Here is a 27,768-nt window from a genome sequence, read left to right as displayed (position 1 = left end):
AGGGCCTCCAGGAGAAGTGGCCCTGCCCACAGTGAGGACCGTTCTATTAAGCCAGCAGGTTCGTCCTTTGTCCCAGCAGTACTGGGAAGCGCTGCACCAGGACTTCCCTCCGTTGAGTCCTACTTAACATCCCTTGCACCAGAAGGCCAGCTCTCTGGACGCAGGGCTTGGTGTGTGGAGCTCACTGCCAGCTCTGGGTACCTGGGACTGGCCTGGTACACAGCACAGCCTCAGCCATCGCTTCCCCCAGCACGTGCCTGCCGTAGAAAACTGTCCCCTCACCCCGCGGCACGTCTTGAGTGAGTGACTGATGCCCGGTCTCCCGCTTCTGGGGGGACCTCACCGTGTTCTGTAGCAGTGGTCTCCTCCCCAGGCCCTGCCCCTGCCTCTCAGTGCAGGGCTGGTGACGCGTCTCAGCTGACCACTGAACCTGCCGGCGCGTGGGATTCAGCGTGAACAGAGAAGGGAGCTGAGACTCTTCCATGCTGGTGAACGTCGAGGGTCTGCAGCTGGCCAGCTCTGGTGGACGTTCCTCAGGTGGCTCTGCTGAGTCGGCCTTTGGCTAAGCCGTTGTCCGAGGCCCCCATCCTGCCTGGGAGAAGCAGGCACCATGAGCCCCGCTTTACAGACAGGAAAACTGAGGCTCAGGAGGTTCTTACTACCTCGGGTCCTTGCTGACCTGGGGCAGGTGAGGTTTAACCAGCCCAGGGGACACGGCCACTGCTCTCCACCCCATGCCTCCTGCCTCCCCCACACCAGGTGGCCACCCAAACCCAAAGGCCTAGAGGATCAGGCGGAAAACAGTGGCGTGGTTGGCGGTCACGTGGGCGAGGAGAGGGAGCTGTGGAGGGGCCGAGGCGCATTCCGGGAAGCCCTCTGTTTCCTAAATGGGTCAGGAGCCAGAGCGGTTGGCGGAGCGTCCTGGTCCTCACACACGTCACCCCACCCAGCAAGCCGGGCGGCCACCTGGGAAAGCCACTTGGCACCAGCCCGGCCAGCGGAGCTCAGGGCTTCCACCTCCAGGACAGGAGGGACGTGCTGGCTTCCCCTGGGCGGTGCCCAGGATGCTGCTGGGGTGACTGGCCACCAGAGCCTCCCAAATCAGCTCCGGAGAGCAGGGACGCTCCTCGGGACGCGCAGGCCTGGAGGAGGTGGGGGGAGAGGCCTCGGCCTGCGCGTGGGTTCAGCCAGCCATGCTCACAGCAGTGGCAGCTGGCCCTAGTGGGCCTCCCTGTCCTCACCTGGTCCTTCCTGTGACGTCATCAGGCCAGTGTTTCATCAGTGGGGGGAGGTGAGGGGGACCACTCAGAATGGACCTGACAGGAGGGTGACCGCCTGCAGCCACTGGCTCAGGCCCCGCACACCTTGCTTGTGCCGACCTGTTGACCTTTCACAGCAGCCACACCAGGGGGTGTTTCACGTCCAATAATGAGTACATCATTAAGGGGAAGCTGAGGCCCAGGGAGATTAAGCAACTTCCCCAAGGTCACCCAGCTGGTGATTCGAATCCAGGCACCCGGCCCTGTACTCATGCCCCAAACAACTCCTGTTCTTTTGCCTGAAGTAAAATCACAAAGGAGCTGTAAATTCCACAGTAAAGTAGCATTTACAAAGCCCTTTCTATGTGCCAGGGCTTGAGGGTCAGGAAGAAATGCTTCTGGCAATGGCTCACCTGACTCATTGAATAGGAAGGCTGTCTTTTTCTAACCTAGTGCGTGCAGAGGTCAGGAGCTGCTGGCCTGGCACAGAGGCTCACCACAAGGAGTGACCTCTCTGCCTCTGTGTTTGTTGCTTCTCAGTCACAAGATGGCTGCTGCAGCTCCAGATGGCTCAGAATGGAACTGACAGGGCAGTCACATTCAGGGCAGGAAAAGTGGGAAGGTTAAAGGTGTAGCTGTTCTCTCATCAGCAAAAAATGCTTCCTAGAATATCTCCAACAGTGCTCTGCTTAGCTGTCACTGATGAGGCCCGGCTACAAAGTCACTGTTGGCTGTGGAAGTGGCTGGTAATGTGGGGAACTCAAGTGTCCAGATTAACTAGTTAGTGGTTCTCACAGTGTGGCTCCCTCAGCATTGCCTTGGACCTTGGCTGGAAATGAAAATTCTCTGGCCCTCCCCAGAAGCTAGGGACCTGGGGCCCACCCACCTGTCCTCACGAGGCTCCAGGTGAGCCTGAGGGTCCCACTGGGTTCTGGGGTTACATCCCATTGCTGGGGCTGGCCTCTCGGGTGCCAAACAGAGCTGAGGGTCCAGAGGAAAGGCCGGTCCGCCTGGCCGAGCAGAGAGCCCGGTATTTGGCGAACAGTCAGGGCCCAGGTGCCCCTTCACGGTGCCTAGGGCGGCTCTCAGGGCAGCTGTGACAGTTCCCACGTGTGGGGTGAGGCTGCTGGCGCCCTCGGCTCTGCCCGTTTCCACTCGGGGGCACACTTAGGGAGTCACGCTTGGTGACCGCACACGTCTGGAGGTGCAGAGGGTTCTGCTCCAGAAGGCACCTCAGCATCCCCGTCACCCCCAGCCCTGCAGGGCTGCGGCAGTGTCAGGTGCCACAGTTAGTAGTGACCAGCTGCCCCTTCCCCAGACCAGGGGTTCCAGGGATGCAGGACCTCCAGGCTGACCTAGAAGGTTCCAGGCAGAGCAGGGCGGAGGGTCACTGGAGAGTGACTCTGACCTACTACCTGGCCGTCCCCTCTTGGTCTAAGCCAACGACTCTACATGATGGTGAGATTTCTAGGACTCGCCTCTGGCTCTCCCAACCGTCACCCACCAGGTGGCTTTCACTAGTTCCCAGGGTTCTCTAGGCCTGTGGTGCGCATATCAGCGTGCCAGGTCCCAGGGAGATGCCACCTTCAGCCACATGCTCGAAGTCATTCACACTAACGTAGCTAAACCAGCAAATAAGCATCAATCCAGAACCTTTTTCCCCTGTTAGGTTAGAGTCCCCCCAGGAACCCGCGTGGATGGGTGGGGACACTCACCACATGATCCATCCACTACTGCGTATTAAATAATAGTGGCTTTGGCCTTTAACTGTTTTCTTGCTAACTCCCAACACCTGCCTGTTCCTAGACAAGACGGAAGAGGAGGGGGGTGGAGACCCGAGTGTCACATCTAGGAGGCTCAGGGCTGGGTTGGGGGACAGACCAGGAGGGCAGCAGCCAGGGCTCCCTTCACCTGGCATGGAAGCCGGAGGTGGCTGGCCCCGCCCACCTGCAGAGGCAAGTCTGGACCCCACGGCTGGCTCCTCGTGGTGGCCCTGACCCGCTTCTGCAGGATGGAGACAGACAGAGCCATGGCAGGGCTGGGGGTGCGTGGGAACCCCTGCAGTCCGTCACCAGCTCCGTGCCGGTAGCTCATACCACTTGATGGAGCAGGAGGCCACACGTGTTTGGGGAAGTCTCCCCCCCACCCCAGGACACCAGAGTAGAGGGAGCCACGTTTCTCATCCCCAAACAGAGAGCTTGTGCCTGGGGAGAGGGGCGGCGTGCTGGCCTGTCCTGAGCGCTCTGTGAAGGCAGAAGCCCTTGCTCCTGTTTTACAGGAGGATGACTGAGGCACACAGGGCCGGGTGGCTCGTCCATGGACATAGTGAGTGTGGCCACGTGGGTCGTGGCCTAAGCCGTCTGGCTGGACAGCTGGGAAAGCCCCAGGATACTCCCAGGAGGACGTGGTTTGCAGGTGCGGGAGAAGCTTCCCAAGATGGCAAGCCCCTGGGCAGCACGTCACGGCCACACGGGTCCCCAGATAGGGCGGGGAGGGCTGGCCTTTCAGACAGGGTCCCGGCAGTCACCACAGCTTGCAGCAGCAGGGTCCTTAACAAGGTGGCTGTGCCGCCTGTGGACCTGGGGCTCACTGGAAGGAAGTGGGTCTGCTAGCCCGCTGCTGGTCACACCAGGAGCTGCAGGCCGGGCTCCACGTCCTTCCTTTCCCCTGACCCTTGGTGAGTGAGTAAGAGGTGAGGGTGAGGAATTTCTTCTGGCAAATTATTCTGAAGGTAAACAAATCCAGGTCAAAGCAGCAAGGTCCTCTGGGTTAACCGTTAACCCGCGTCTGTGCTGGGCACCAGGCTGGCGTTCGCTGGGCTCTGACTCTGGCTCGGCACAGACACCATTCACCATGATGACCTCCATCGCCGAAGCCTCGTAGACGGGGACCTGATTGTGCTCCCCTCCTTCCCCACACCTTGCCTCCCTCCCGCGCTGACCAGTCCATGCCTTCATCTTTGTGAGCAGAGGGTCTTTCCTAGTTATTGGAAACTGGCTGCAATTCAGTCTCAATCAGAAATATTTACCAGACTCTCATCATGCACAATACGGAGATGAGCTGAGTCAGTGCTTCCTGAGTTAATGAATGTGTGTTGAGTACTGTGGTCCCAGCACTGCGCTGGGTCCTGGGGACAGTAACAAAACAAGCACGGCCTTTGACCTCAGGGCCTTGGGGTCATGGGGAAGGTGAGCTTCACCAGATACATGGGCCATGGCTCCCTCTGCGGTGCTGCGAGAGGGTGTCCTGAGGGCCTGTGGGCTCCTGGGGGGACTCTAGCCTTCTTGGGACACAGAGGAGGGAGCGTGTGGCAGAGGCACAGGGCGGTGGTTCCCGCGAGGAGGAGACCCTGCCTGGAGCCCAGGGTGTGGGGCGCGGTGGGAAGGCAGGGGGAGAGGCACCTGGGTCCCCGCAGCCCTGACAGGAGTCTGCTCTTTCCACTGAGTGGAGGCCGGGGAGGGTGAGCAGAGCAGCAGCGCTCTGCCCGGCGCACGTGTCCCAGCTGGTAGAGGCCGAAGGGACCTTGAGAGGCCACTGCCCTGGTGCAAGTGGCAAAGGTGGCTTAGACCAGAGGGCCTCTCTGGGGTGCACAGATGTGGGCACTGGGAAGAGGCCACGAGGACCCAACCTGACACAGGACAGAATGAGGACAGGACGCTGGTGAGGAGGGCTCCAGGCTTTGCGCCTGAGCCGCTGGGGATGCCCTGCGCCCTCCTGGGTCTGCGCCCCTGCTGGGGTGGAGGGCCTTGGCCTCCGAGGAGGTGGGCGTAGGCAGCGGGCCACACAGCCTAAAGGTCAGACACCACGAGGAAAGGAAGGAAGGAGGACAGAGTGTGGACGGAGGGGGCATCTGATACCCGGCAGATAAGGCAAGGCCAGGCGCAAAGGGGACCACTGGGTGTACTGCCAAGGAAGCCAAGCGGGCAGTGGTCAGTACCAGGAGGACAGCTCGGGGGTCTGGGGGTCACTGCTCACCTGTTGTGGTGTGGGGATGGGTAGAGGCCAGTCGGAGCAGGATGAGGAATGAGGGTGTACAAGTAGCAGAATGTGGGGCCTGTCTAGCGGGGGATGGCAGAGGGGAGGTGCGTGACAGAACACTGCAGGAGGATGGTGTGGACAGCGTCCGTCCGCCAGTGGCCACAGTGCTGGGTTAGACAGACAGGAACGGGCCATGAAGTGGTGGCACCTGTTGCAGGGACACTGGCCTGGGGGCCAGGGTGGGGAAAGGTCTTCCCAGAGAAGGGAGCAGCATGTACCAGAGTCTGAAAACCAGAGAGCCAGCACTTTCTGTCCTCCCCTGGGCCCCCAAGACATGGCCATCCTGCGTGCCGCATGTCAACAGTGTGTGGGGAGAAATGGAAGGGGCCGGTAGCTCGGGAGCCCTTGAAGGGTGGAGGGCCCTGGGGCAGGGGAGCGTGGTGGGAACAGAAGCCCCTCAGGAAGCCGCGGGCACAGGCCGAGGCCCTGGAGGGGGGACAGGTCTTGAAGCCTGACTGGTTCCTCTTTTCTTTCTCTTTTGCAGTCAGCTTTGACCACTTTCAGATCCTGCGGGCCATTGGTAAAGGGAGCTTTGGAAAGGTAAGAATCTGATGCATTTCAACAACCCACCCACCCGATGCAGCCACCCAGAGCCCGGGCTTGAGCGCACCTGTGTCCCGTGGGTTGTCCTCGTGCTCGCCTGGGCACTAGAGGTTTCAACTTGACAGATTTGAAACGTGGAAGGAAGTCTGAAAGGTCTCCTTTGGATCTGGTGTGATGTTACTTTGAAAATCGAGTTGCCCCTGCGTCAGGGAATCACGGAGGTGATTATTTCACGATTGATAACACCACGTCGCCCTGCAGACCTCAGGGGGAAACGGGGAAGCTCCTCAGACTTATCGCAAAGGCAGCTCTTTCCAGGGGCATTTGTTGTTTGGGGAGTTTGTGTTGGTGATCCTTGACTGTCTCAGGTGAGAGGCTGTGACAGTTACAAGGGGGCAGGGGCTTTGACAAAGCAGAAGGCGTCCCTCCAGCAAGTCCTGGCCTGTCCCGCTGACTCAGCCATTCCCTTGGGCCACGATTGCTTCAATCACCTGCTGAAGGCCAGGTGTTCTTGTCCTTTTAAGCAACTATCAGTATTTCCATTTTACATGCAAGAAGGGCCGCTTACCTAGGGTCTCACCAGCAGCGTCAAAGCTGGGATTTGAACCCAGGTCCGTTTGAGGACCAAGGACCTGCTATTTCAGCAACCCCATGCCTTGGTCAGCCCATTCACAATGTGGAGAGTTCAGCCGAGACGTTGGAGAGCTCGACCAGCCTTCCCACCCTCATCTCCTCGTTCTGCCAACGCATCGCAGGACTGGTTAGTTAGTCGCTGAATGGACACCTTGTCCCGGGTGCCATTCTAGACTCTGTCGTGGATCAGTACTAACCCAAGCAGGCCCAAGCACCTTTCTGGAAATGGTGTGTTTAGGAGTCATGCACTTAGCAGAACGTTCTGGAGTTGAGCCCAGTTTTGAAACTTCAGACTCTCTTTGTCACATGGTCCAGACTTAACCACAGGCACAGTGTGGTACTAAGAGCGTCCTGCCCTGCCAGAATCCCATTTCTGAGTCCTCAATGCACACATTACAAATGTTGGCCAAGCTGGGCTTGGTGGCACACGCCTGTAGTCCCAGTTACTCAGGAGGCCAAGGCAGGATGATCACAAGTTCAGGACCAGCCTTAGCAACTTAGAGAGGCCCTGAGTAAATAAATAAATAATGCTGGCTGTTTATATTGCCCAGTGAAATGGGGCACTTGCTAACTTAACAGACAGCCTCCGGGCTGCTGTCCGGGGCCATGAGCTGCACTAGACCTTGCCATCTTTACAAAACAGAGGGCATCTTGAGGGCAGGAGTCCTGTTCAGAGAGCAGCGTGGAAATGGGTCAGTTACAATGTGGTGTGTGACGGGTGATTTTATGTGGGAGACAGGTATTCAGTCCAGCACTGATGTGTCCGGCACTGTGAAGGTCCTTTTCTCAAAGGTGAGATTGGCATTTCAACAAGGAGACTTTTGAGTGAAGCAAACAGCTCCCCAAGGTGGGTGGACTTCATCCAACCAGTTGCGTTCCCGGAAGACCCAGCTCTGTGGGGTACAAGCAGCTCTGCCTCCTGGTGGCCTTGCACTGGCATCGGCTCTCCCCTACGTGTCCAGCCTGCCGGTTGCCCTGCCAAAGTCAGGTCACACTTGCTAGCCGCTACACTTACCTGCATCAGTTCCTTAGAATGAACCTGTCGGTCTGTGTCTACCTGCAGACACACCCTAGGGTTGTCCTCTGAAGATCCCCGACTAAGGCCTGGTGAGAAGGCAAGAGAACGAGAGCACCCACAGGTCCCTGCCAGGTGGTGAGGGAGGGCCTCGGGGCAGCCACCAGGAGAGGCCGTGGCTTGGGGAACTGTCTGAGCAGTCCTGGGAGCTCTCTGCACCCAGCTGGAGTCCCTGGAAATGGTGTCTCAGACAGGATATGTGCTACTTGGGGAGTGCTGGAGAACCCCAGTGAGCCTGCTTTGCTGTGGAGCCCACCCAGCCTCCCGGCCTCCACTTAAGGGTGACCAGCCCTGCAGGCCTGGGCCATGGGGTTAGGAGCTTTGGAGGTTCCCATGAGAGGAGCCGCCGTGACCCTTCAGACAGTCTTTGCGCTGTTCAGACACATCCCTTAACCTCTGCTGAGTCACCACTCCCAGCCTGCTGTCCTCTGCCTGGCCCTCGCACTGGCCTCCAGCATGCCCTGCCTCCCCCCTGGCTGGAACGAGGACCTGGACTCGGGGTCTCCCCTGTCCTTCTTGCCTGCACTTCCTAGGTCTAAGGGTGTGGCAGGAAGGGCCAGGACTAGAACCTTCAGGTCTCCAGGGGCCCAGAGCTGGCTGCCACCCTCCTGAAGGTGGCCTGGGTACGCCCACAGCTTTCTTCCAAAGGTGCTCCTTGTGTCCCTGACCCCCATAGCCCATGCTGGCCTCTTCCTCCATTGGGGTCCTTCCAAATAAGTAACTTGCCCTCTGGACACTCACTCCAGCCCCCCACAGTTGGGGTGGGGTGCCAGTTACAAGCTCTCTACCCTATCATCACCCTTTCCCCACCCCTATAGGGCTGGCTGCACTCAAGAGGGGTATCAGAGGGACTGACTGATGAGTCTGACCTTGAGGAGTGGCCCCCCTTGCACAGCACCTCTGGGAAGCAGGCTCCCCTTGGAGAAGTCACCAGCACTATGCCGTCTGCGCAGCAAGGTCAAGTACGTCAAGACCCAGGCAGAAGGGGTGCAGGTGTTGTGGGAGCATGGGTGGAGCCCAGCTTGGACGGCTGCCATGCTTATGAAGCGGGCACCTCCGTGTCCTCCACTGGGGGCTGTGTGAGATGTAAATGAGGTGGGCCAAGAGAGCGTGGACCCGTCTCCCAGCCCATGTTCAGCCCTCCTCGGTCATTCCTTGAAGTGCTCCCCAGGGGATCAGGGGGCAGGGAAGTGGAGACTTTAACTGCCTGTGCTTTTCTGAAGTGTGTGGCATGAGAGTTCTGGCTTGGAGAGGAATTTTTATTACATAAATGTGGCACTGGGACAGGAAGTGCTGTTGTGTACATTTAATTCCTAAAATATCTCACCATGCTTGACACCTGTCACTGTTGATAAGTGGTGAGGCAAGACAAGGTCCAGCAAGGCTCACGGTCTTTCATGACATTTATCCTTTTTGGAAATCAGAAAGCTCTGGGCTGAACAGTACACTTGCCACCACTTTTTTTCTAAGACTGTGTTTTAACTGGTTATTGGAAGTTTGTATAGAGTTAATTTTAAAAAAACAGTCAAAATAAGTTCATTTATTTATTCTCTCATTTATTTAGTTACTCATCCACCCACCCACCTCCTCATTCATCCATTCATCATCCATCCACCTATCCACCCACCTTCCACCCATCCATCCAACCATCCATTCAGTCATCCATTCACTCACCTATCCATCCATCCGTCCACCCACCCACCCATCCACCCATGAACCCACTCATTCACCCATTTTCAACATGATATGCTTCAGGACTTTCCCTAGTGGTAACTTTTTTTTTTTTTTTTTTGCATAAAATTGCTAAGAAACTTTGTGTAGAAGGCTTTTTGTGGACATGATTTCTTTCTCTAAGGTAGTCTAGGATTGGAATTTCTAGATCATAGAGTAAGTATGTCTTTAGTTTTATACCAAATTACCAAAATTTTTTCCAATATGTTTGAGCCATTTTTCTCTCCCACTAAAAGTTCCATTTGTTCCACATCTTGGCCAGCATCTTCAATTTGAGCTATTCTGATGCCTTTTAGTAACTCACTGTGGTTTGGACTTGCGTTTTTCCTGATGACTAATGATGATGAGCATCGTTTCATGTGCTATGTTAAGACCAGTTATATATCTTTTCTGAAGAATCTGTTCAAAACATTTTGCCACTTTTTTTTAAATGGGTGGTTTGTCTTTTTATTATTGAATTGTGGGATATGTATTCAGGTGCTAGTCCTTTGTCAGATATGAAACTATTTTCAGAAGACTGGTTTGCTGTAAACTTTCTTTGGTATGTTTTAATGCATGGAAGTTCTGAATTTTGGTGAGGTTTAATTTCTTGAATACTTTTTCCTTTTAGGGTCATTGCTTTATGTAACCTGCATAAGAAAACCTGGCTCAAGAAAGCATACTCAAGTCATGAAGTTTTTCAAGTTTATTTTCCAAAAGGTTTATGGCTTTAGCTTTAGGTTTAGTTTAGGCTTTTGACTACAAAATCAACCTTATAAACATATGTCTCACATTTTCTGTTTTTTCCCCCTTATGTGAATTTTGATAAATTGTTTTTTTCAAGGAATTTATAAATTTTCTCTAGATTGGCAAATTTGGCACATAGAATTATTCATAACATTCTTAATTTTAAAATATCTAATATAATCCCTTTAATTTTGTGACATCTGTATTGGTAAGTTCTCATTTATTTCTGATATTACCAATTTATCTTCTTTCTCTGATTTTCTTGATCATTTAGCATTTCAAGGTGAAAACTTTTCAAGGTTTATCATTGACTTTAGACATTTCTCTTGTATAGCATAAAGATTTTAAGCTATAAATTTCTCTCTAAGTACTCCTTTAGCTACATTCCATAAAAACTGAAATATTGTATTTTGGTTATTTTTTTAGTTCATAGTATTTTCTAATTCAACTTGTGATTTCTTCTTTGACCCATGATGATTTAGGTATATGTTGTTCAATTTCTAAATCTTTGTTTTCTCCTAAACTTCTTATTGTTATTGATTCTAATTTGTTTTATTTTTTTTTTAATTTTTTTAAGTTGTAGAGGAACACAATACCTTTATTTTATTATTTATTTTTACATGGTGCTGAGGATAAAAACCAGTGCCTCACACATACATGCTAGGCAAGTGCTCTACCAGTGAGCTACAACCCCAGCCCTGAACTTATTTTATTGTGTTCCAAGAACATGCTATATACTTTTATTTCATTTACATTAATCAAGACTCATTTTATGATCTTAGTCAACACACTTGATAAAATGCGCATTTCAAAGCAGTTCTGTGTGTGATTCAATAAATACCCATGAAGCCAAGGTGCTCAATAACGTTATTCATATCTTCCATGTCCTTGCTGGGACAAAGAATAAGAAATTAATTTTGTTGTCAAAACCCTTATCAGAAAGAAAACTCTACCCAGATGATTCTGGGGATCTAATTGTTTATCAGTTTTTGAGACAGTCATGTGCAATTTCCAGTTATGAGGGCAGAGTTGTGCTTCTTGCTTTAAGTCTGTCAAAATTTGGTTCTTTACTTTGAGATGTAAAACATTGTTAGACACATACACATTGATGATTGTTATGTCCTCATGATGGATTGATTCTATCATCACTATGAAATAATAATAATAATAAGAAGAAGAAGAAGAAGAAGAAGAAGAAGAAGATAATTTCTATGTGCTTATACTCTTTATTTTGAAGCATATTTGTTCTAAGGTTAATATTGCAATTCTAACCTACTTACACTTGCTGTTCACATGTCATTGTTTTGCCTTTATTTTCACTTTTTTCTTTATATTTAACATAAATATGTTGAAGACAACATGTCGTTAGGTCTTTCTTTTAAAAAGTCTCATCTGAAAAGCTCTGCATTTTAATTAGATTGTTTAGTTAATGCACAGTTAGTGTTATGATTAGCATAGTTTACTTTAGGTTTGTCATAGTTTTATTTGTTTTCTTGCTACTCCTCTATTTTTTGTCCTGCTTCTCCTTTCTTTTTTTTTTCTTTTTTTTTGTGAGAGAGAGAAAGAGATTTGATTTAATGAATATTTGGAGCCCCTTTCAATTTTTTTTAAAGAGAGAGGAGAGAGAGAGAGAGAGAGAGAGAGAGAGAGAGAGAGAGAGAGAGAGAATTTTTTAATATTTATTTTTTAGTTTTTGGGGACACAACATCCCTGTTTGTATGTGGTGCTGAGGATCCAACCCTGGCCGCACGCAGGCCAGGCGAGTGCGCTTGAGCCACATCCCCAGCCCCATCCCTCTCAATTTTTCTATTAATTGTATGACTCTTCTTCTCCTTATTATATTTTTGAACTACTGCTCTAGAAATCATAATAAGCATCCACAATTTATTTCACAGTCTGCTAAAGCCACACTTTACATAACATGTAATCTTAACTGTAGGGCTCATTACCACCCTGTCAGCTTCTATACTACAGTTGTCAAATGCATAACATCTTCTTAAAATATCCAATAGAATGCTAGAGTGTTTGGATCTGAAATGCGTGTGTATAACTAGAGCCAGATAATACAAATGCCCTTGTATATAAAAGTTAGAAAGAAAGCTGTCCTCGAGGTTCACGCCTGGCTTTATGGAGACTCACTTCCCACCTGGTATCATCTCCATTCAGGCTGAAGAATTTTCTGTAGTTTGTTGGGAGTGCAGTGCTCCTATTAACTCATTTTTTAATTTCATCTTATCTGGAATGTATTTATTTTACCTTCTTTCTTAAAGAATATTTGTGTTGGATAAACATTTTTGAGTCGACAGGATTTTATTTTCTTTGGTTTACTTTAGAGATCTTGTACCATGTCGCCATCCTCCATGATTCTCATGAGAAGCCACTGAGTTCTGGATCAATATTATTGGGATGTACTCTGCTTCTTTTGTCTCTCGCCTTTAAAAAAATTTCCTTTTAAAGGTTTTTTTTTCCCCCCACTTTTGGAGTTTAACTATGACGTGACTAGATGGGATTTCTTGGTTTTTAAAGAGAGCTCCCCTTTGCTGGGACTTCTGGTGATTTCATGGATCTCGGCCATCTTGACCTTTACACATGAAGCATTTTCATTTACCTGCTGCAAGCTCCTTATGCTAATTACAGCACCGTCAGGGTCATTTTAAGCTACACTTCCATTGATTGTGGCCACATTTGCCTGGTTCTTTGTACATCAAATATTGAGTTGCGTCCTGGACATGGTGGATGTTAAGTTGTAGAAACTTTGGGTTGTATTCCTTTTAAAACATGTATTTTTAACAAACAGCTAATTGGTCAGACTGACACTGCCCACTCTGGCCTCTTGTGTGGGCACACAAATCTCAGCCTACTTCTCTTTTCTCCTGGCTGATTCCTTTCAATCTATTTCCTGAATGTGATCTTAGGGGTCAGCAAGCACTGGACTGAGTTTATGAACCAGATTTGAGGCCATTCTTTGAATTTCTCAGAAGAATTTTAGCCCAGAAATCTTAGGAGGTTTCTCTATAATCTCACGGACAGTGGCTGCACTTAAACAATAAGCAACAAGACATTTTAAAATCCTACTGGACTTGAGATTTCGTGGAATTGAGGAAGCAGCCCCTCTAATCTCCAGCAGAGTTGGTGTCCCCTAGAAGCACATCAGCACGCAAGGCAGGGATGGTTTGGGTCCTGAACACTTGTACCTCTTCATGACAATCTACCAAATCTGTTTCATGGCTGTGTGATTTTTAAATTGGTACAGCCTGATGTCAGCTCATGAAAAACTGGTCCACCTTTTCTGTCCCCATCTGTGATGCTGGTTGGCTTCTGGCCTGGCTCTTGGAACCTAGTCTAGACATGAAATATCTCAACCCTATGGTCATAATTGATCTTTTGAAACATCCAAGCTTTCTAGAGGGTCTGTTTTTATATCACCCTTAGGTTTAGCGATAGCTTGATGACACGCGAATTTATGTGTAACATACACAAATAAATACCCAGTATTTAGGATGAGCTTGGCTTCTTTTAAAGAAACAGGAAAAAAAGCTTTGTTCCGATCAAAATCCAAATAGTTTCTGCCTTTTCTTGAGGGAGGCAGCTGAAGTCCACATGGCTATTATTAATCTAGTGTGCAGGTGGGCTGGCGTCAGACGAAGAAAAGCATCCTCCTAAGAGTGAATGCACATTTGGGTTTTCTCTCTGCCTCTGGCCGCCCTGATATCCGGCATTTATTAAGAGTTTTTGAGAGAGACGTTCCATTGTGAACAATGACAATGGCCCTGGTTATCAGCAGGAGCACATGTGAACTCGCAGAAATCTCATTTTACTCTGGAGATGTGAGAAGTCGCCTCCCATGTGGCACCCGAGGACCCAGCCTCAGGCAGGCTGCTGTGCTTAGCAAGAATGTCCTGGTGGCTGCTGTAACCCTTCTGTGACCACATCCTGGGGTCGCTGTGACAGCTGGTCAATTTCTCTATGTCCATTTGGGAATCGGGCTGATTCTGATGGTAGGAGTGAGGGCACCTGGGAAGCAGATGCACCTCGTGAGATGGAGAGGACGGGGGTGGGGGGCCACGGTGCACCAGGCTCTGCCTGCTCTGGACTCCCACCCCCTCTCACCATGAGAGCGTCTGTTCCTTTGAAGAACTCTTCCCCTGCTCTCTGTGGGTCAGTCAGTCATTGTGCGAGCTCACAGATTGGGGGGTTCAAGTCCGAGCTGGGCAAACCTGTTGTTCTAGGCTCCTAGTGAGGAAGCACCTGGCAGTGGTGGGGGCCGCAGCTTGAGCCAGGACACAGGAGTTCTGTGTCCCCTCAGACACCAACAGGGCTGGATCCTCTCCCAGGGTCCCATAGGCTTCCAGGGCACTTCCTCCGATGACCTCAGGACCTCCCATGAAGCCCCACCACCTCCTAAGTTCCCAATACCACCACCTGGGGACCAAGCCTCTATATATGGACCTTTGAGGGTCACCATCCATATTCAAACCTTGTCATACACCCACCACCAAGCAGGATGTTTACATATACACACGTACGTGGGCTCTAACGTGGGTCCACTAGCCTGCTGGGCAGTGTGCGTGTACGCTCAGACTCCTTGGTATACCTACAGCCTATCATGTATGTGATCCACACAACACATGTACAGAATAGAAATGGGTACGTAGAAATGGGTGAAGAACCCAGTGACTGGCACACAGCAGGTGAGATCTGGTTGAATGGCTTTGCCTCTCCATCAGAGCCCAGAGGGATCTCTCACCCGCTGCTTGCGTCCTCCCTCCGGTCCAGCCCTCTCTCTCTGCTCTCTGTGGGCTACGCCCGACCCCTTTGATGGCTGAGCCAGCAGAGGAGAGCCAGGGTAAAGTGACCCACTGGGTACTCCCTCAGACGCCAACAGGGCTGGGTCCTTGCCCAGGGAAGGCAGAGGGCACCCCGGGGGCACTCTGGGCAGCTTGCTTCAGAGGAATCTTGCTTGATGGGCAAGTGGACCGTCTGCTTAAAGGGCTACAGATTTGAAGCAGAATAAACTCAGAGTTGGTTAAAATTCTTGGACTACCTGGAGGCCGTCTGCTCATTAAGAGCCCAAAGTGACTTGGAGTTCTGTGAGAATAGCTCTTGGTGTCTCTCAAAGGAAGATGCTGGACAAACTGCAGAGATGGCACTCCCAGACTCCACACGCCTTCTCACTGCCTTCGAGACCAGTCCCACCGCCAGCATATGATCCGTGGTCGCGCTCCACACCTCCAGGCGTGCGCAGCTGCCTGCGGATTCACAGTGAGAAACACCTGAGTAACAGCAGGCTGACGGACTTAGTGCCCAGACCACCACTAGTCCATGTAGCAGCTAAGGAAGGACGAGATTTCACATTTGCGTTTGTCAGTTTGAATGTCCAGGGAAAAATTGGCTTATCAAGGTTTTTGTTCACTGTTTAAAAATATTCTTTTAGGATCTTTTTTGTCTTTTAAGTTTCTGGGTCGCCAAGTTAATGGGGGCACAGCGAATGCCCAGCAGGGATTTGGGTTGGACAATGAATGCTTATGGGCAACTGCTCTGACCTGGCGTTATTCTAGGTTCTTGTGTTGGTGTGGGGACAGGCTCACCAGGGTCCCTGATGCCCTGGAGCTAGCAGCTTGGGGACAGCCTCACCTCACTGAGAAGAGACCTTTAAACTGAAACTGCACTGGTAAGAAGAGAACGCCAGGTGAAGACGGGGCAGAGTGGGGCAGAGAAAAGGCCAGCAGCCGCAAAGGCCCTGGGGCAGGAGCAGAGTTAGCCTCAGGCAGGAGGTTCAGTGCCCGGCGCTGTGTCCACCACAAGCAGGGTTCAGAATAAGTAGTTGCTCTTTTCAAGAAATTGCAAGAGTTAACTAACTCATTTAACGAGCTTTGGCTCCAGAGTGTAGTCCGACTATGAGACTCGGGGCAAGTTGCCTAACTTCTTTGAGCCTTGGGTTGGCTGTTATCATGATGTGAGAATCATTCCTGGACTCCTGAAAGATGGTGCGTTTATGTGAAGCCTTCATAGTTCTGTGGACATCTTCATGAAGGATGGAACCCATTTCTTTAATGAAATAACTATTCATTTCCTACTAAGCAGATGTGCTTGGCCTGAGGGCTGCTTCGGAGGACTTTGCTGGCTCCTGGGGGGACTGCACTGAGAGCTATTGTCCCAGGACATGCAGGCCCACGTGGCTGCAGAGCCGGGCCAGAGCTGGCGGACCGTCTGGCAGACGGCTCAGTGACCTCTGAGGGGGTCCAGCAGGGCTTCCCCAGGCCTTCAATCCACAGGGCGCTCCGGCCTCCCGGCCTCCCTCGGGGTGAAGGCAACGGCACTAAGGTGCGGGGCGGGGGCAGGTCCCAGGCCTCGTCCTCCCACTGCCTTGGCATTTCCTGACACGGTGCCTCCAGGACGACTCTGAAGAGGGACCAGTGGGCGTGTGCTCAGGGTGGTGACGTGATCAGGAAGCACCCGTCTCCCCTTAGAATTGTCCCCAGGCTCTCCTCCGCTTGCGGAGAGCGCTTCCCAGCCCAGCCCAGGCCTCCTCCGTGGCCTTCACAGATCCACCTTGGAACCCTCCGGCAGCTCCCCGTGCCCTCAGGACAGCACCTTCAGCTGCGGGGTGCAGACAGGTGGCCCCAGCTCTGGGAGACCCAGGAGAGATGGGAGATTCCTCGCGAGGCCGCACTCCTGGGTGTAGACAGCCACCTTCTCCCTGCGTCCTCACAGGGTCGTCCCTCTGTGTCCGTGTCCTGATCTCTTCTTCTCAGGACTCCAGTCGGATTGGATGGGCCACCCTGGTGACCTCATTTTGCTGTGCTGACCTCTTCAGAGGTCCTGTGTCCATGTGGTCACATTTGGAGGCTCTGGGGGTTAGGACTTCAGCCATGGATTTGGGGGAATATAGTTTAACCCAGAGCATGAGCTTTTCCATGCTTTAGTTAGCGCTGTGTAGTCGGACACAATAGTGGGGTTCAGGCTGACACCCTCATAAATCATGGAGTATGACTTGCTCCATTTCAGTCCATTATAGTCCCCAGGTACCTCCTCTTTCCCTCCCCTCCTCCCTCTCCTGCTCCTCTTTCTCTACTGGTCTTCATTTTATTTATTTATTCATTTTTAAATTAGTGATTTGTAGACAAACATACAGGGGGACTTCCCCGTGGTGACTTCACGTAGGTACGTTGCATAATTTGATGCATTTCCTTCTGCAGTTCCTCCCTCTCCCCTCCCTCCCCTCCTGTCCCTCCCCCTCCCTTCCCTCCCCTCCCCAGTCCCTTGCCTCTCCCCTCCCTCCCTCACCCCTCCTTCCCCTCTCCCCTCCCTCCTCTCTCCCCCGTCCCTCCCTCTCCAGTCCCTCCAGTCTCTCCCCTCTCCCTCCCTCCCTCTCCCCTCCCTCCCTCTCCCCTCCTTCCTCTCTCCCATCCCTCCCTCTCCAGTCCCTCCCTCTCCCCTCCCTCCCTCTCCCCTCCCTCTCCTCTCCCCTCCCTCCCCTCTCTCCCTCTCCCTCCCTCTCCCTCTCCCTCCACCTCCCTCCTCTGCTCCATGGATCTCCCTTCTGTTTTCCTAGGATCCACCCCCTGCTCTTCTTCCTTCTCTCTCTCTTGCTTCTCATATGAGAAAACTTTCTGGTCCTGGCTCATCTCACTTAGCAGGATGCCCTCCAGTTCCATCCATTCACCAGCAAATGCCATGACTTCCTTCTTACCTGTGGCCGAGTGACACCCCCTGTGTCTGTGTCCCTGTCTTCTCTATTCACCCATCTCTTAATGGCAGCTGGTTCTGTGGCTTGGCTGTTGTAACTGCTGCTATAACCACCAATGTGGCCGCGTCACTAGACTACGCCGACTTTAGTTCTTTTGGATAAATCCTGAGGAGTGGGATAGCGGGTTTTATGGCACTAACATGTGAAGCATGTCAGTCAGGGCAATCTGCCACCTGTCCCTCGCTTGTCTTTGTCACCTCGTCTCTGAGATGTTGTCCTGCAACAAGGGCCAGGAGGGCTGTTTCTTGCTGCCACTCACAGACAAGGGCCAGGAGGCTGTTTCTCACTGCCACCGGGAGGCCTGCTGACTGGCACAGTGGGTCACACTGTGGGCCATGCTCCGCAGGGGGACCTTTCCTGGGGTGCCTTCTCCTTTGCACAGTGACGGGAGACAATGTTTTTAGTCAGATACCAATCCATGTGAGCTCCTGTGCTCTCCCAGCACCGGAGGCCCTGGAGGGTCCCCAGGCCCCTGGGAAGTGTAATTCAGGCCCCAAGCTCCCATCCTGGTTGGCTGGGTTCCAGATGTAGCAGCCAGAGTCTCAGAGAAGCAGAAGTGGGTGTGTGTAATAGAGGGACATGTTTATGGACCTGACGGGCACATTTTCAGGGCTGGCCAACCTGGAGTCTGCAGGGTGGACTTTCACTTCTCGGCAGTGACATCTGAGTGGGTCCAGCAGGGGCTTCCCCAGAGCCTTCACATCCACAGGGCACCCCCGGCCTCCCAGCCTCCCTCACGGCGAAGGCAAAGGCACTAAGGTGCAGAGGCCTGGCGGAGAACTGGCCGCGGCTCAGGTCTGAGGGCTGCCTACTCCTGCAGGGTTCCATCCTCCTTGGGAGGCCAGCCTTCCTTCTCTTCAGGCCTTCAGCGGATTAGATGAGACCCACCCACAGGGCAGGGGGCCACCTGCTTTCCTCCAAGTGCACCAATTTAAGTGTCACTCGCATCCCCAGACTCCCTCACGGACACAGCCGCAGTCATGTTTGACCACATATCTGGACATGTGATCCAGTCGACTGACGTAAAATCAAGAATCACACCAGACAATCCTCGGGTGGCCAGGTTGCCCCAGGTCTGCACCGTGCTCTGTGCTTCCGCCTTTGGCACGCTTGCGGAGGAGGGTCCTGAGTACAGCGCAGGAAGGGGCTTGCGGGGATCCCCCGACCCCTCCTGACTGGCTCAGGTCAGCACTGCTCCGAGCTCCACTGCGCAGACGCAGAAGCTGAGAATACTACTGGCAGGAGCTGGCATGTGCCCTGGCAGGGCCCAGGTCTCTGTCCTTCTGCGGGTCACACCTCCTCCCCACCTCCCCACACGTCCCCCCTCCCGAGGCCAGCCCATGACAACCCGACCAGAGCAGCCCCCAGATCCTCCATCCATGTGCCCCCAGCACTGATCTGCCACAGTGCTTAGATGACCTCAGGACCGAGGCCAGCGCTGGGTAATCGTCTGTCCCCTAGAGCCAACTGGGGTTAGAGTCCTGAGCAGAAGCCGGTCAAGGAGTTTCTGGGAGATTCCCTCAAGGCAGTCCTCCAGGCTGGCTGTGCTGCCTCCCGGGGCGTGCTGAAGACGCGATTCCAGGACACACAAGTCTCGGCGGAGTTGCCCCGTCAGCACGCTGAATGCTGAATCCCAAGTCGGGATGCCCAGCCCCGGGTGCTGGCCCCTGTGGGCTCCTGACCTCCACCACCCACTCTCCACCCACTGGGGCCCATCCCCAAATTTCTGATGCTCAGTGTGTTTGACACATGCTTTTCTCAGTGCCAGTGGAGACCACATTAGCTAACGTTTATTTATTTGTCCCGACACTGTAATTAGTAATGATAGCGTCAGGCCTAATTGGATTAGGCTAATGGGAATGTTAATTGGGTGCTTGCCTTTTGGCAACAAGATGGCTTTGGCCAAACTCCTTGTTCTCGCCTCATTAACTGCCATTTCCTTTGGAGGGGCAGCCCTGCGGCCACTTGGGACCTGGTCTTCGGCTTTGACATCAACGTCCCCAGGACCTGGGCAGAGCCAGCTGCCCTCTCCGTCACCTGGCCGAAGCTCCAAGGCCAAGAGCAGCTCCTGCTTCAGCAGATGCCCTGGGTGGACAGTCACCAGGGACCGGGGCTGGGAGCACGTGAGGTCAGGGCTGCAGGTGGGGTCCCGATATCTATCTGCCACCCCTCCACCGTGCCCCTGGCTGCTCCCCGCATGGGTCACACACTTGGCCCCACCCATGCACTGTGTCCCCTAGAGGCCTGGGAGGTCGTCGTGCAGACCCCCTCTGCGGTGGGGAGAGAGAGGCGCGGCTGTGCCGACTGTCACGTAACCCAGCTCTGTCCCTCACAGTCCTGGAGGCCAGAGTCCACCGTGGAGGTGTGGCCGGAGGAGCCTGTGCCCTGCTCTACCCTGCCTTCCCGTGGCCCCCAGGTGTTGACCTGCCCTGGGGACACGTGGCTGCAGCCGTAGCCACCTCCCTGCGTCTCTGCTCTTCTAGGAGTCACCTGGTGTGGCCCAGCCTAACCCAGGGCGACCTCCTCGTTAGACCCTTCATTTCGTTGGAGAAGACCCCGTCTAGGTCCAGGGCTCCCCGAGTCTGTGCAGGCGGTCCCAGGACAGACCGGTGACATAATGACAAAGTTTAGTTCCCAGTCTGGAGTGTGGACAGTGGGGAGCAGGCTGGCACTGGTTGGGTTCCGCGAGGCCCCTCCAGGTCCAGACTGCTGGCTTCCTGCTGTGTTCTCACGTGAACAAGCGTCCCACAGAAGCTCTGATGAGCCGACTGATGCTCAGAGAGGGTGGGTGACCTGCCTGGTGTCACACAGTAGAGATGGAATCTACACCTTGGTCCAAGGGCCCAGAACCCGACCCTTCTCCATGCCTCTGTCTTCTGGACACCACTTGTCTCCCAGGCACTAGGCTTTGGGCCCATTGCCCAGCCTGGCCAGACCAGGAGGAAGCAAGACAGGATTTGTGAACAGCCCCACAGAGGGTCGGCCAGAGGAGCAGGAGCCGGCCAGCTCCCCAAGGCCAGCCTTCTTAGCTGCGCTCCTGAGAAACGGCTTTCCAAGATGCCCTCCAGGGGCAGATCCAAGCCCTCAGCTTACCCAGGAGGGGTCCAGGCCTACGATTGACAGGTCCCAGCCACCCCCCGTGCTCAGAGGCCAAGACCCTCGGTGGACTCCTCTTCCTGGACCTGCAGATCCACACTTCCGCCTTCCCTCCCAACCCGCTGCCAGCAGCCTTGATTCCCCTGGGGTGGGAAAGTCCACCTTCCAGCCCTGTCCTAACCATGGGCTCTTGGTCCAAAGATGGCTTTCCAACCTACTTTTGAAGAGTCTCCTCCGGTTCTTAAGCAACCCTGAGCTGAGGTGAGGGCCCCACCGCCCTCCCTGGGGGCCTTGATGACCACTGAGTATCTCCAGTGTCCCCTGAGAGCCTTGGTGACCACTGAGTATCTCCAGTGTCCCCTGGACACCAGTGACTCTGAATGCAGCCTCCCTCCACAGCTTGGCGAGCCTCTGAGCAACAGCTGAGCTCCTCTTCTGAGATGGCCAGGGAGAACAGGGGTGCAGGGGTGAGAAGTCCAGTTTGGCAGTTCCACCACCTCTGCCTTCAGACTCGGGCTGGGATCTGGACGTCCGCTCCATTCCCGGGAACCTTCTTCTCCCTGCATTTTGTATTTTCAAGTTCTCTAGAGATGGGAGCCCCAGGACGTTCAGCCTCATGCCACTTGTTTGGCTGCCTGGAGGTCCCGTGACGTCTACTGGTGAACGCGTCGAGCTGCCCTTGACGTCCCTCGTCCCCCTTGTACTGCCAGCCCCCACCTCCTTGGCCTCCTCCAGTTTTGCCCAGTGGGCAGCGTGGGTTTTGCGCCCTCAGCTCCCCCCAGGCTGAGGCTGAGGCTCGGAGACCAGAGCTGGAGCTGCACTCGGGGCCTTTCCCAGCCGTCCTCCTCTTCCACGAGTAAACTACGCACATCTGAGCTGGGAGGGGCTCACTTCCCAACAGAAGAGCAACCCAGTGCCTGGAGGAAGCCCGGGTTCCTAGCCAGGTGCCCACTGTCTTATTGCTAGTGTCTCTCCACCTGCCGTGTTCTCTAGGGGGTGGTGGACCGAGGGCCACTGGGGAGCCGGACAGCTGGGCTTGAGTCTGGAACCTGGAGGAAGGTCTGGAAGCCTTTGTGCCTCCCTTTCCTTTGTCCATGGAGACAGCAGTGGAAGTGCCCTGGGTGGAATAGTGTCCCAGTCATGTCCTCCTGGAACCTTGGACTGTGGCCTTATTTGGAAGCCCAGGGATCCTGCGTATCTATGATCCTGCGTATCGGTGCTTCTGAGAAGGAACAAATCCTATGTATATTATTTATTTTTACACATACAGACTATGGTACAGTTTAATTTATAAACTTTTCTCTCTAAGTACGTTATTTTACTGTCACATCCTTCTTGTGATGACCTGATTGTTCAATGCCTGCATGATGGGATGGATCGAGGTGTAGGCACCATGAGGTAGCTATAGGCTGCCATGTAAGGGTCACCTGGACACAAGCACTGCAGTAGTGCACCCATCAATCGATCACCAAGAGGGATACTAAGTGACTATGGGAAAGAGCATATACAGCATGGATACACTGGTCAAAGGGATGATACGTCCTGGGAGATGGAGAAGAGGTTTGTCTATATGAGAAAAGGCGTGGCATGTTATGACAGAATGTCAAGGAGAGACTTCTCAGTGGAGTCCGACTTGTTAGAAAGCCACCATGGCACTGGGGTGAAATTTCATCACACTACTTAGAATGCAACTTAGGTTTTATGAGTAATTTATCTCTGGAATTTTCCATTTGATATTTTCAGACTACAGTTGACTGAAGGTGGCTGAGGTCAAGGAAAGAGAAGGGTAAGGTATAGATGTGATGGCTGGTGTCCTTACAAGATGTTGGGGAACAGAGGCAGACGCACATGGGAGGAAGCCCAGACTCCAGCTGCAAACCAGAGAGAGCCAGGGACAGTGGCGAGTGCTAGGTGAGGCCAGGGAATCCTCCCCGTGAGCACAGGGCCGCCCACACCTTGAACCTGGGCTTCTGGACTCCTAAGGGAAAGACAATACGTTCCTGCCATTCAGGCTGCCTGGCTTGTGGGTACGTTAGAGCCGCTGAGGAAGGCAGCAGCTGCTTCCCCCGGCTTCTGGGGACATCTGAACCCGCCGTCTTGGTCACTCTTGCCCAGGCACGCCAGCCCTGCGCGTGTGGCAAACCATACTGCTCACGGCGTCTCCCTGGGCTCCTGCCCTCCTTGACACCATCCCTTTGTCTAGAGGACTCCCCTGGCCCCCACCCTCTTCCCTTCTTCCACATTCGTCCTCTGCCCTGATGCCCTGGGGAAGCCACCTCTGCCCTGGGTTTAGGGAGTCACTCAAAGTCAGAGGCCATGGGTCTGAGCCGGGCACAGTGTGCAGTGGCTTGTTGGGGCTGGTGGGTCGACGCCTGCTTGTGGGCGGTGCCTCCTCCTGTGGACGGGGGAGGGAGGCTTTATCCCTGTGGTTCTCGGGGGCTGACGGGGGAACGGAGGTGACAGCACCCGGCCTGCGGCGGTGGAGCACCACGTGGGTGTCGTCCTCGCTCGAGCCTGGGGCCGTGGCTGGGTTTCAAGAGGCGGCCCAAGGAAGGATCTGAGTGTAGGGCCCTGGAGAGGCAAAGGGATCCCAGGGAGCAGGGAGGGCAGAGAGAGGGGGCTGTGAGAGGAGTCTGTCCCAGACCCGGGACAGTGCAACAGCAGCTCAGACTTGTCCCACCCACCCTGCAGGGGAGCTGGGGTGCAAGGACTCCCATCCCATCAGCCACGGACTGAATACCCCAATTCCCTGGCTTTGCTGGTCTGTCTCATGGGCTGCAAATGGGAGCTCTGCCCACAAAAGACAGTCCATGGGCGAAGAAGTGCAGGGCTGGGGTGTGGAAGTCGGGAGGTGGGCACCATGTGGGGAGTCAGCTGGGCACAGATAGGGCTGCGGTCACTGGCCCTCCCTCTGGTCTCCTCCAGGGCTGTGAGCTGCTCCCTCTGTCTCTTGACCCCAGGGCTGCCTTCCCAGCACCCAGACAGGGCCAGGAACCTAGGGTTCCAACTCTGCCCTTGGGGACTGATGGGGGGCAGTTTATGGAGCTGCTCTGCCAGCGGACTTGACCCCAGGGTGGAAACGCAGCGGCTCCTGGTTTTCCTTAAACGTGGGCCTGAACGCTCTCCTTTGCCCGTTGCCCAGGTGTGCATCGTGCAGAAGCGAGACACGAAGAAGATGTACGCCATGAAGTACATGAACAAGCAGAAGTGCATCGAGAGGGACGAGGTGCGCAACGTCTTCCGCGAGCTGCAGGTCATGCAGGGGCTGGAGCACCCGTTCCTGGTCAACCTGTGGTGAGTGGCGCCCGCCGCGCCCCGGGCACCTCCTCCCCAGCTACAGAGAAAGGAGAGCGATGACCTGGCGCAGGCGTTCTCAGGTGTCTGTGGTCTCCCTTTCTGATGAGATCTTGGGATTCGCTTGGTCAGTCATGCTCTTTCCTGATGCATGAGAGCTGAATGCAGATGGAGCAGAGGTTTGTCTGAGGAAACGTGTGGCAGGTCATAAGGGAACGTCAAGGGGAGACTTCTCAGTGGAGTCCGACTTGTTAGAAAGCCACCATAGCACTGAGGGCAGGAAGGACCACTGAGCCCCCGTCCCACTCCATGCATCGTGGCCACCCGGCATGGACATCTGAGCTCCAGGTCCTGAATCTGCCCATGAGGCCAGCCATGGTTCACTTTCCAGAACTCTCTATCTTGTCCCTGGTCATTATCTCCACTTTAAATTTGCATCCTAGAAACCCCTCCCTGCAGGTGGGTCCCTGCCTCTGGGCCTTTGCATGTGGCCTCTCCTCCTAGACAGTCACGTCCTGGTCTCCTCCTGGGCCCCATCCAACTCCTGGGTTGCAGTTAGGAAGCCCCAGGCCCTCTGCGACCCAGAGGCTGGGCACAGCCGAGGTTTCTGCCTTGCTCCGTGTTGACCCACCTCATTGGATGGCTGATGGTTCTAAGATATGCTCGCCCTGGAAGCAGCTGTTTCCGGGTGCTCTGGCTGCAGGAGTCCCTGTGGGGGGCATTGGCAAAGGCTTCCTGAGCGGGGTTTGGTGGAGGAGCCAAGATGGCTACTCCAGGAAACCAGTGCTCTTCACTGCACTGACCTTGTGGGCAACAAGGTGACCCTGATGGGGACATCTACGATGTTGATTGCTGTCTGTTCCTAGAAGCCCTTTGAGCCGTGGGTAGTAGTTGAAGAAGAAGGACCTCAGGTTGCTGTGTCTGAGGACCCGGAGGCAGGCATGGCACATGCACAGATTCGGGCATCTCCCTGGGGAAACCCCAGCCTAGCTGTGGCCCAGAGGAGTCCACATCATAACCGAAGGGTCTTCCTGGCTCTAGGCAGTGAGCCAACACTCAGTCACGTGGGGGAAATGACTTTGATTGCTGAACAAGAGAATCTTTTAAAAACACATTTCTTATCAGAAAAGCAGTATACATTTGTTGCAAAATACAGAAGATTAAACACATAAGAAAGTATAAGAAAAGTATGAGAAAGTAACAGCTGCCCAGAATCCCACCATATGGCCTTCTTCAGCGACCGCCAGTTGTTTCCAGATCATTCTTAGAGAAGTGCTCATCCCTGGCCTGGTCATTGCTACAACCCCCAACCTGCCTTTCAGCAGATTCATTTGGGGCTTGATATTCTTTTCTTATTCCTTTTCTCGTAGTTTTCATATCAATGGTGGGTGTCTGTGTAAGCTGTAGGTATGAGAAACATGAATAGTAATTTTGTATTTAACTCTTTCAAATTGATGGTCTGGCAGAAGCACTAGCTTATCATTGACACTTTTTACAGTATGTGTTTTTAAAGGCTGTGTAATATTCCACTGTAGAGAAGAATGATGAGCCGTTTGACCTCTATCCTCTCCCATGGGTAACTAAGGCAGCTTCTGGTGGTTTTGCCAGTGTAGGCTCTGCTTAGATGACTGTCTGGAGCCCAGCCTTTAGGAGAGACTGCTCAGGGTCCCAGGGACTGGGATGCACACTCGAGCTTGTAGGACGTGTGCTAAAGGAGAGTTCATGGATACTACACATCGACACAGGGCTTTCCAACAAGACAGTGCTGGACAGATAAGAAATTTCTGTAAATGTTGGTCTCTGGTGGCACTGAACTCCCACCATTAGAAGGAAGGACTGAATCCATGGTTGACTTGGGAGTCACCTCCAAACTCTGGGACTCAGTGTCTTCCCTTGCTAAAGGACACACTGAGACTGTGTTCACCGCAAGGACTGTTTTGAGAATTACCGAAAAAAAAGCTGTGAAAGTGTAGGTTTTGTAAATGAAAATGTTATCCACTGAAAGAGGCCATAAATGTGTGTGTGTGTGTATGTGTGTGTATATGTGTGTATGTGTGTTTATGTGTGTATGTGTGTGTATGTTTGTGTATGTGTGTATATGTGTGTATGTGTGTGTATATGTGTGTATATGTGTGTGTATGTGTGTGTGTTTGTGTATGTGTGTGTATGTGTGTATGTGTATGTATGTGTGTATGTGTATGTATGTGTGTATGTGTGTGTTTGTGTATGTGTGTGTGTATGTGTGTATGTGTGTGTGTATGTGTGTGTTTGTGTATGTGTGTGTATGTGTGTGTATGTGTGTATATGTGTGTGTGTGTGTGTGTGTGTGTGTTGGGTGACAGATAGATATATGATAGAGATGGTAGACAGATGGGAGATAGGCGGACAGCTGATAGATCAGGCAGATGGATGACAGGATAGATAGTAAGTCAACATACAGCTCATGGTAGGCACCCAGGCAGGCCGACGATGACCTATCAAGTCCCCATCTAACAGGAAGAGAGTCCTGTTCCTCTGGTCAGCACTGAGTTCATGAGCCGTGGGGCCAGGATTGATTTGATTGTAGGGACAGGAACTCAGCTTACCTTACCGAAGCTCACAGGACTTTCTTGGCTCCCATAACTAAGCCTGGACTCGCGCTGACCTGGCCTTCCTGCTGTCCCCTGCATTTGTTAGCTTGGTGTTCAGAGCCACGGCTGACGCTGGCCCCAGTCGTGGCTGTGCAGCCCCTGCAGAGCCCGAGGCCGTGACTGGCCTGGGTGGTCAGGGCCCATTCCTGTGAAGGAGGGCGGGAGGGTGGCCCCGAGTGTGTGAGCAGACGGTGAGGGAAGGGGGTCCCCAGAGGGAAGGCAGAGAACAAGCAGAGGCTCCTTGCGGGGTCCCCGCTCCGCCTGCCGTGCCCTGCCTGTTTCCCAGCTGCGCAGCGGGCTCTCGGCAGCTGTCACTGCCTGCATTGGCTGGTGTGCTGCCAGGCTCAGGTCCCCACCTGCCCTGCTGTCTTCATCTCGGGGGAAGAGACCCCAGCCTTTGCTGGAACCTGGATGTGGTCTGGGCTCCCTCAGTGCTCCCAGTGGCCTCAGGCACTTCCTGTGATCCTGCCCTGACCAATCCCGGTTGCAGATGCCCATGAGCCACAGCACTCACAGGGGAGGACATGGGACTCGAACCTGGGACGCTTCACCCTGCGCCTCTCACCCTGCGCCTCCTCACCCTGCGCCTCCTCACCTCCCGCCTGTGCCCACCCCGCCTCCTGCCTGCACAGACCCCGCTGCAGGCTTCTGTTGCCGCCTCTCTCGCCCCTGCTGAGGGGACGTGGTGGGAATTGCTCTCTGGGTTCATGGGGACACCAGTGCTTTATGTTAATTACCCGTCAGCTCCTGAGCGCGTTGCCTGAGGGTGAATTACTGCGCCCCGAGGCCGGCCTCCTGTCCTTCTTTCCGGCTGACAGGCTCCAGAGCTGGCACAGACGAAGGCCCGGCATCAACTAGTTTCCATGTCAGTTTTGCTCTGAAGAGTGAGTGGTTGGTGCTCCCAAGCCTCGGTAGCCCAGGCTGAGCTGTCGGGGGCTGTATTTCCCCTGTCCAGAGCGGAGCTGTTTTGCTCTCCTGTGCCTAAGACAATCA

At 53.6% G+C, this 27,768-nt stretch overlaps 1 protein-coding gene across 6 annotated transcripts in view; it reads left to right on the top strand.

Annotated features, from left to right (window-relative positions):
* Stk32b (serine/threonine kinase 32B) overlaps positions 1-27,768 on the top strand; it is a 269,438-nt gene that overhangs the window by 64,840 nt on the left and 176,830 nt on the right. For 3 of the 6 annotated variants that reach the window (XM_048784166.1, XM_048784163.1, XM_048784165.1), the window contains exons 2-3: positions 5,782-5,837; positions 23,994-24,145. In XM_048784166.1, the coding sequence (XP_048640123.1) occupies positions 5,782-5,837; positions 23,994-24,145 (208 nt within the window). Of the gene's footprint in view, positions 1-5,781; positions 5,838-8,366; positions 8,511-23,993; positions 24,146-27,768 lie in introns of those variants that run through there. The other 3 variants (XM_048784164.1, XM_048784161.1, XM_048784162.1) reach the window with 2 other exon arrangements.

The sequence above is a fragment of the Marmota marmota genome, unplaced genomic scaffold, assembly GCF_001458135.2.
Source record: "Marmota marmota marmota unplaced genomic scaffold, marMar, whole genome shotgun sequence".
NCBI lineage: Eukaryota > Metazoa > Chordata > Mammalia > Rodentia > Sciuridae > Marmota > Marmota marmota.
Note: the sequence above shows the minus strand (reverse complement) of the source record. Positions and strands in the feature narration are given on the sequence as shown.